This window comes from Zingiber officinale, chromosome 8B, assembly GCF_018446385.1.
Source record: "Zingiber officinale cultivar Zhangliang chromosome 8B, Zo_v1.1, whole genome shotgun sequence".
In the NCBI taxonomy this organism is placed as follows: Eukaryota; Viridiplantae; Streptophyta; class Magnoliopsida; order Zingiberales; family Zingiberaceae; genus Zingiber; species Zingiber officinale.
Window position 1 is genome coordinate 83,459,658 of NC_056001.1, and position 10,339 is coordinate 83,469,996.

The window sequence follows — 10,339 nt, forward strand, 5'->3', positions numbered from 1 at the left end:
TTATACAACAAATGATCTAGCTCCCTCCTTATCATTGTTATGAAACCTAGTGATATGATCCAAAGATAATTGAAACGGTGAACCTCTTTCGAATGATTTATTTCTTCCTCAAGCCGTGGATGATAGAAAAAATCAAATACAACATAATTATAAGCTATTTACCATGATTAATTACATAATTGCCGGCATGTGTGAATCCAAATTTTGTATTAAATTAAAAGCGTATCTAAATTCACACCGCTGTCTGATGAAATGACGTGAAAACAGAAGTCATACAGCGGGCAGTGCACTTTCAAAGAAAAATTCTTAATTTAGATTATAATATATAATAAAGTATGCAATTGATAAAAACAATTTAATTATCTGACTAAATAAATATTTTATAGTTTTCAAAGTGGCAATTTGGGACATAAATTTTATAGCTAACAATCGTCAAATTCTCAAATGAACTTTAATATGAAATATACATTCCCATGCAACAAATTTGTAGCATATATATTTAATATTCAATTTAAATAAATTTAACAATATAAGTCATATCAGTCATAGCAAACTCCCTACCAGGTATTAAAATAGAGGATCATTAAAATGAACTAACAGCTCAACTTTTTAGGTGGTAGGATCAATAGAAGGTATGACGGACAAGCTAGAGGGCATCAGGTGGGAGGAGGTGTGAATAACCTATTGTTTATCAAATGTAAAATTTTGTTTTTTTTTTTAAAATAGGTGACTATGTTTGTCCTTAACGTCCCTGTCAATTTGTCCTAATATCAATACGAAAAAAATAAATCACGAATAATTACTAATTTTTGGAATAATAATTGGTACATAAGAAAGATATTTATTTCGACTATGTCAAGATTCGAATCTCAAAAATTTCCATATATATATATATATATATATATATGCGCTTATAGTTAAATATAACATAATAAGTAAACACAAAAATGAACGTAACATTTCTAAATAAGACTATCTTGTTTTTCCTCTTTTGTTTTTTTCATGTACATGCTTATGTGCTTTTAAACGGGAAGTGACTAGAGCAGCTATATGATTAACGAGATTATGGGGAACAGGTGGATGTGTCTCTAAGCTTTGGATCTTTGCTACAACTTGTCAAAAGCCAACCAATTGCGAGATCCACAGGTCACATTAAGGGCCAAATCGAGGACCACTTAACTCGCAGTAGTACTCCTATATGATCATCCTTAATTCACTCTCATTAGAATATCTATTATCTCATAAAAAAATATTCATAATTCATTCCCATTATTACATCTATTATCTCATCAAAAAGTATGATATCCATTACTACCACATACTCATTATAACTAAAGGTGAAATAAAAAAAAAAATTCAAGAGGCCTGAATTGTATAGATAATTTTTTGTTACGCCGACGATGATGGCAAGGCTGTCGGAGAATGTGCGATCGTACCATCATGGGCTAGGCACAAGCTGTTGCTAATGTATGTAGGGGGCTACAAAAGCAGCCTCCCGACCTACAGTAATACTAGATGTCAACCACTACGCCAGCCACTGCGGCAGCCAAATTGGGGGAGGTTGAAGCCTCCCTCAGCTTTCCCTGTGCATCCACCACTTATTACAACAATACATTTCTTACATCGATATTCCTTTTAATATTAACACTCATTATTTCTGAGTTTTATAGTTCACTCAATTATCTTAAAATTATATTATATTAAATAAATATATTTTAAATTATTAAAATTATTATTATTATTATTATTTGAATAAGTAAAATTAAGAAAATAATAATACACTCATGAGGTGGGCTAGTCCTGGTCCACCCCATAACATATTTTATGGGTGTTATAATACCCTTTCATAATAATATTAATATCAAAAGGATATTATAATATTCCATTAATAGGAGCATTGTGAATGCTCTAAACCATCATTGAGAAATTATGTGTACTTCATGCTTCAAGTAAATAACACTTGAACGTGATATTATTTTGGCAGTTATTACCAACTCCCATTCTAGCTAGATAGCTAGCTACGTTGTTCCATATAGGTGTATAATCAAAATTATACAAGGGATGCAACTAATTGAACGTGGACAAAGCCAACGACTTCCAGTGTGTCAGGCTAGGACTTCCGACTCTATATAAACCGTAGCAAGCTGCGTTCACATATCATCTAATTGCAGGAGAAAGACATGGCGAGGAATCTCATGGCCGCTCTAGTTCTACTCGTAGCTAACTCCGCTCTTTTCCTCCCTTCTCTCGCTTGTCCATACTGCCAGACGCCGACAGTTACTCCACCGCCACCTCCTGCACCGTGTCCCCCACCGCCACCTCCCAAGGTATCACCGCCAGCGCCCAAGGTGTCTCCGCCATCACCCAAGGCACCGCCGTCGGCTGGGGCGTGCCCCATCGACACACTGAAGCTCGATGCATGTGTAGATTTGTTGAGCGGGCTAGTGCACTCTGTTATCGGGCAAAGTGCGAAGAGCAAGTGTTGCCCGGTGATCGAGGGGCTCGCCGACTTGGACGCGGCGCTTTGCCTCTGCACCACCATAAAGGCGAAGGCGCTCGACGTCAAGGTGTTGCTGCCCACCGCGCTCGAGCTCCTCATTGACTGTGGAAAGCACGTGCCCTCCGACTACCAATGCCCTGCTTAATATATATATATATATATATATATATATATATATATATATATAGCATAGTAAGTGTCGTGTAAAAGATCGTTAATTATTGGATTAATCAAAGTTTAATGAGTACGTAATCTATCATAAACTATATAATAAATGTCGCATACTTTTGTTTCTGGAGTCAAAATATTTTCCTGATCTTTTGGATTTTCAAATTATTTTCTTTACTTCCTTTGTTAGCCACGAACAATGATTTAAGCACTTGAGGTCTTAGTTCATCTATCATTTTCTGGCTTTCTAATTACGATATCTTCTTAGCGTATCCTATCATTTTTTTTATTTTTAATAATATTGTTGATATATTTTTTTTTCTGTGGTCTTGCGTATCCTATCATTTGGTGATGATGCAGGGCAAAGACAACCGTACTTTTTTTTTTGTCGTCGAAGAAAAATAATGTGACATCAAAAGGTCACAAGGCGCGCTAGAATGAATTACCAACCAGTAGCTAGAACTCAATGCTCTAGCCATTTCTTACTCCTCTAACCTCAACAAGTCGCAAGGTTGCTCAAATGTAAGAGCTTTTCAGCTATCTTGAGCGCTTTTGCCATGGCTCTAAAAGAATCCACTTACAAGTAAACAAACAAGAGAGTTATATAACTGGTAGAATTTTACTGATAGGCTTTGAATATTCAAGTAATAAATAAGATAAATACCAATGTAGACGTACGTAAAGTAAAAACGAAGTCTTTTACCAGTCTAAAAAATGTATAATCGATTCGAAATTGGATCAATTTAGAAGTAAAATAAAAACTCTAGTAACGAAGCAATTATTGATTACCACTTTACTAATGAAATAAATTTATGAAGTATTTGAATTACTTTTAACTTTATTTTGTTTCGTAAAATAGTGAAGTAAAAATATATTTTTCATTTCACCAAAATTGAATAAATATATCACATATATTTACAAAATTGAAATTGAAATCCAACTTACATCGACCCAAATAAAGTGTTAAAACCAACAAATGAAATCAACAAATTCAAACTTGAGACATTTTTAATCTACTTGAGACATGTTTGACCTTGAAAAATATTTGACCAATTTCACCAAAAGTATATGCACAATTATCTAAATAACAACTACAACAACTACTAAGTCTATCGCATTAGATGGAGTCAGCTACTACAAATATCTAAATATGTAACGTCCCTAGTTTTTTTTTTTTTTTTATAATAATTCATATATATATATATATATATATATAAAACTTAAATTCACACCGTCGACATGAAGGGAAATAATAAATTCTTGATAAAAGTTCCTAAATTTATTTGTAAACAAATAAACTGCTAGATTATGTAGAAATATAAACTAAAAAAAGGGTCTTTGGCTTGTGTTGCCAACGCCCCGAGCTTGTTCACTGGTCAACGTCTCCCGTCTCATGTGTCTCATATCCTGAAATAAATCAAAGGGTGAGTCTACGAAGTCAGTGTTGGTTGCTACACCTGGATTCCGTTCAGTTCCCCCTTACAAAAATCTTGTACAAGCACATAACTTTTCCTAGCTACCCATGTGTTCTACTGTAGTTAAACTTGGATTGCAAACGATACTTAACATTATTAATCCAAGTTGCTCTTCAGAAGTTAAACTTGGATTGGAAAAGAAACTTAACATTTTTACTCCAAGTTCAACTGATGTATTCTTCTGAAGTTAAACCATATTACAGAAAATGATTAAACATTTATTTCAAAGATTGGCTTCCAGGTTAAACATGGCGAGACACTAGGTCTTCTTGGGTATGAGATCATCTACCACTTCCCAGACAAAGTCTTTCAAAGAAATTCAATGTTTAAACTTCTTACAGTAACCTTCGGTTTAACTAAAGAGACCTCAATAGAAGCACAAGATCAAAACATGAAATCGAAATACAAAATCGATAACACAAAACCGATAGACTAAAATCGATAGCCTCTTGTGTTAGTATTTCAGGATTCATTCAAAGAATATGAACTAATTATGAAGCAGAAACTAATAATTAGTTATACCTTTCTTTGAAAATTTAATAACCTCTTGATCTTCTATTGTATTCCTCTCCTCCTCTTGGACGTCGAGTGGGTGACGATCTACCAAGATGAAATCCACCCAAACCTTCTTCTTCCTTCCAAACTTTCGGCCGCCAAAGGGATATCACAACTAGAGAACCTCCTTTCTCTTCTTCTTCACCTCCAAGTATCCGACCACCAATGGAACTCCAAGCTTGATGCTGTCGGCCACAAAGAAGAAGAAGAAAAGAAGAAGATGAAGGGTCGGTCACCAAGGAAAGGAAGAGGAAATAGAAGATGTGTTATTCAACCATAAGGCACCACCTCCTCTTCTTTTATAATCATTGGTGAATGCAAAAAAGGAAAGTTTTAAAACAAAATTAAAACTTCCTTTTAATCCTCTATCATGGCCGGCCACACTCTTTTCATCAAATAAGGAAAGATTTTAAACAAAAATTAAAATCTCTCTTTTAAAATCCCTTTTATGGATAGATATAAAAGGAATGTTTTATAAAATTAAAATCTCTCATTTAAATCCTTTTGTGGATGTCTATAAAAGAAAATATTTCAATAAATAAAATCTCTCTTTTAAATTCCTTTTATGGATCTCTGTAAAAGGAAAGATTTTAACAAGATAAAAACTCCTTTTATTTCCTTTTGTGATCGATCTAAAAAAGGAAAGTTTTATAATTAAAATCATTCTTTTAAATCCTTTTTATGGATCTGTATAAAGGAAAGATTTAACAAAAAATAAAACTTCCTTTTCTAATTTATGTGTGTCCGGCCCCTTGCTTGGGCACCAAGCAAGGCTTGGCCAGCCCTAGCTTAGGCTCCAAGCTTGGCTTGGCCGACCCTTTCCTTGGACACCAAGCAAGGCTTAGCCGACCCTAGCTTTGGGTGGATATAAGACTTTATATAAGAGGCTACAATAGGGACCTAGAGGAGGAATTGACTTTGGTCTCCCGATGAGCTTGAGCTTCCCGTGTTCACCCCGAACACCTAACTCAAGTTCATCAATACTAACTCATACCACTAAAGAGTTGTTATTGAACTACCGCATCAATCCCAAATTATATTATGAGCTCCTTCTTATCATGAATGTGTTAAACTCTCTATATTTAAGATATCGAATGTCCATTAATTAAATGAGTTACTGATACTCAATTAACATCTAGCTCCAAGAGTAGTACCACTCAATTTTATTGTCATGCCGGACTAAGCCCACCTACAGGGTTTACATGATAATCCTTATGAGCTCCTTAAGGGGACATCATCAATCTAGATAACTAGGACAAAATTTCCTTCTATAATCAACAACACAGCATATAAATAATATTATTTCTCAACTTATCGGGCCTATTGATTTAATGAACTAAATCTCACCCCATTGATAAATTAAAGAAATAAATACTAAATATATATGTTTGTCATTATATCAGGATTAAGAGTGCGTACTTTCATAATAACAGAGGTCCTGTTCTTTTATGCAATCAGTATAAAAATAACAACCTCAAATGGTCCTGCTCAATACACTCAAAGTATACTAGTGTAATTTTATTGTCAAGATAAACTAATACTAAATCACACTACGACCGTTCCAATGGTTTGTCCTTATCCATTTTGGTCGTGAGCTACTATTTATAATTTATAAGGAACTGATAACATGATCTTCTGTGTGACACCACACACCATGTTATCTACAATATAGATTAAATGAACAACTACATTTAACATAAATGAAGATATTTGACCAACGTGATTTTTATTTCAAAATAAATGTTTATACAAAAAACTAGACTTTTAGTATACATTCTAACAATCTCCCACTAATACTAAAATACTATGCTGCCATATATGCTTCCATACATCTGATTCTCATCCCCTCAACATGCCCATCAAAAGCTCTCGCCGGAAGGGCCTTAGTGAAAGGGTCTGCCAGGTTATCTGTTGATGCAATCTTGGCGATAACAACTTCTCCTCGCTTTACAATGTTTCGTATCAGGTGGTACTTGCGCTCAATGTATTTACTTGCCTTATGGGCTCGTGGTTCCTTCGAGTTTACTACTGCACCACTATTATCACAATAAACTGTGATAATTTTGGGCAAACCAGGAATCACATATAAGTCCATCAAAAAGTTCCTGAGCCATACAACTTCTTTTGCTGCCTCAGAAGCTACTACATACTCATATTCCATGGTGGAGTCTGAAACACACTTCTGCTTAACACTCCTCCATGCTATGGCTCCACCTCCCAAAGTAAACACATAACCTGAGGTTGACTTACTATTGTTCCTATCTGATTGGAAGTCAGAATCCGTGTAACCTACAGGGAGCAAGTCATCTGCCTGGTAAACAAACATATAATCCCTAGTCCTTTTCAGGTACTTTAATATATATTTTATGGCAGTCCAATGCCCCTGTCCTGGATTACTTTGATATCTACTAACCATGCCCACGGTAAAACAGATATCTGGTCTCGTACATAGCATTGCATATATTAGGCTTCCTACAACTGAAGCATAATGAACTGCCTTCATCTCCTCTATTTCCTTTGGTGTCTTAGGAGACATCTCTTTAGATAAAAATACTCCATGCCGAAAAGGTAAGAAACCTTTCTTGGAATTTTGCATACTACAACGAGCAAGGATAGTATCAATGTATGAAGCTTGGGATAAGCATAACATCTTTTTCTTGCGATCTCTTATTATTTTGATCCCAAGAATATGTCCACATTCTCCCAAGTTCTTCATATCAAACTGTTTGGACAACCATACCCTTACGTCTGATAATACTTTGACATTGTTACCAATGAGCAAAATATCATCTACGTATAGTACAAGAAATACTACCACGTTTCTGTCACTCTTCTTGTATACACAAGACTCATTCGGACACTGAATAAATTCATAAGACTGGATCACTTCATTAAACCAGATGTTCCAAGATCTTGAAGCTTACTTTAGTCCATAAATAGACCGATTGAGCTTACATATGAGATGCTCTTTGCCCTTTGCAATGACTCCCTCTGGTTGCTTCATATAGATGTTTTCTTCAAGACTTCCATTAAGGAAAGCTGTCTTGACATCCATTTGTCAAATCTCATAATCCATATGAGCAGCAATAGATAAAAGTGTTAGTTAGAGCCCTAGAGCCAATCATATGATGATTGTTGTATGGACTTGATGTATCATATTCCTATATGTTTATAAAGGAATTTACTGTATGGTTATTATACTTACTTGTATTGGTGCCAAATAACTAAGTATAATAGCGTCCTTGAGTAGAAGGTTCATATCTATATCAATCGATTGGTTGAATCGATAGTGAGATGATATAGAGAACACTACTCTTAATCATTCCTAGTCAAGTATTAACATTCAGGGACAATGTTAATGTGACGAGACTAGCATGTAGGTCAACTCGATGACTTGATCTCACAAGTCATGGATATAGAGATATAAAGTTGACACATGAGTATGCTTTGGAGATTGTATACTGAATGACCCGCCATGAGAAAGTATCATGGATCGTTATATGAGTGTCATATACTTTCTCATGTGACTATTAGTATGACTATTAGTCCTTGGACCTGAAGTCATCATGGTTCCCTACATAAGGAGTTACATACTTTGGTTTCGTCAAACGTCACCCGTGGGTGAAGTATAAAGGCGATTACTAGGTATGTAACAAATTATGCGGAGGGATGTGAGTGATGTAGATGGGATCTATCCCTCCTATATGACGGGAGTGACATCATCATTTCTTGATAGAGTGAGACCACTAAGTGCATGTCCATGCCCAAATGAGTCAATATGAGATATTGAGCTCATTTGTTTAGAGTGAGTCTACTTGGAGTTCAAGATATAGATTGATTAGAGGATGACACGGTCTATGCCTCAATTTAATCAATCTAGATGTCAAGGATAGAAGGACATTGTCATATATTGTGAAGGGTCACAATTAGTAGTCACAAGGTGATGTTGGATCTCAACATTCCTGTAACTTGGGTAGTAATGATGTGTTGCTAGATACCGCTCATTACTTATGCTTCTAAATGGGTTTAGGAGCATTGCCAACGTTACAATAACCTATAGGGTCACACACAAAGGGCAATTAGATGGAGAATAGGTTCATATGATGAACCAAGAGGATTAGGTTCATTTGATGAACCAAATTGGATTAAGAGTAATCCAAATTAAACTAATTGAGTTGGACTCAATTTGATTCATGTGTCCAATGAGTCTAATTTAGATTATGACTCATTAAATCAATTTAGGTTAATGAATAGAGATTCATTAAATCAAATTGGCTTGAATCAATGGTTAGATTTGATCAACCATGGGAGAATTTAAGTTAAGTTTGACTTGACTTGAGAGGAAAGATGAAGAGTCAAGTTTGACTTGACCTTGACTTGACCAAATGCCATGTCATTGTGACTTGGCATAGGGCCGGCCAATGATGATGTGCCACATCATCAAGGCAACTTCATGGTATGCCACCTCATGAGGGAAACTAAGAGTCTTGACTCTTGAGATTCCATGGAGGTTACAAACCTCATTGAAGTGGTCGGCCACTTTTAGTGATGGAATGAATTGATTTTTCATTCAAGGCATCATCTTCTTCCTCCTCTCTTCTTTCTTGCTCTCCCTCTCCTCCTTGGTTGAGACTCCTTGGGGTGCTAGCATACTCTAAGGTTTCCTCTCCATCTCTTGTTCGTGTGGATACTTCTAGAGGTGTGTACACTTGAACACACTTGAGATCCGACGGACCTTGGACGAGCGGGATTTGCGAAGGGCTTCGCTTCAAAGGTATACTCACTTTCTTGTAGATCCAGTGTAAATCTAGGATAGGAAACATGTACATGTAAATTTTATATATCTTCGCACGGATCCGTGGTAAGACTTCGGGCTTTTCGCAACGCAAAAAGCGGTTTTTGCGGCCCGAAAGTCCCAACAAAAAGAATCCTGATAGACTTAATCATGACCACCGGTGAAAAGGTTTCCTCATAATCGATTCCCTCTTTCTGAGTATACCCTTTCGTAACAAGCCTCACTTTAAAAGTTTCCACCTTCCCGTCTGCCCCTCTTTCCCTTTTGTTGACCCACTTACATCCAATGGCTTTTACACCATTTGATGGTTCTACTAGCTCCCAGACTTTATTAGAATACATAGATTCTATTTCAGACTTCATTGCACTTTGCCAAGATGCTGCATCTTTATCTTGGAGTGCTTCGTCATTTGTCAAGGGATCAAGTTCATGTTCACTGGGGATCAAGTCCAAAGACTCTCCTAAAAACATGAATCTATCAGGTTGCCTAACAACCCTCCTACTACGACGAGGCACTACCTATAATTGTGGATCATTTGTGACACGTGTTGCAGTTTCTTGTGGTATCTCATCTTGTACTGTTGGTACTAGATTAGACGTGTCCTCCTTAATTTTTTCAAGAACAATTTTTACTCATGGGTTTGTGGTTCATTACATAGTCCTCTTCGGCTTATGTCCATTCCACAATTCTGTGGGAGTAGAGGATACTGATTTAGAAGGTACCAAGTTCAGAATGTACACTGCCGTTTCTAGAGTGTATCCCCAAAACAAATATGGTAATTCAGAATAACTCATCATCGATCTAACCATTTTCATAAGAGTCTTATTCCTTTGTTCTGTCACACCA

At 36.0% G+C, this 10,339-nt stretch overlaps 1 protein-coding gene across 1 annotated transcript; it reads left to right on the plus strand.

Annotated features, from left to right (window-relative positions):
* The first annotated feature begins 2,123 nt into the window (after positions 1-2,123).
* LOC122016715 (36.4 kDa proline-rich protein-like) lies at positions 2,124-2,833 on the plus strand. Its single transcript, XM_042574104.1, has one exon. The coding sequence runs from the start codon at positions 2,181-2,183 to the stop codon at positions 2,643-2,645; it is 465 nt and encodes a 154-aa protein (XP_042430038.1). The 5' UTR covers positions 2,124-2,180; the 3' UTR covers positions 2,646-2,833.
* Positions 2,834-10,339: the final 7,506 nt, after the last annotated feature.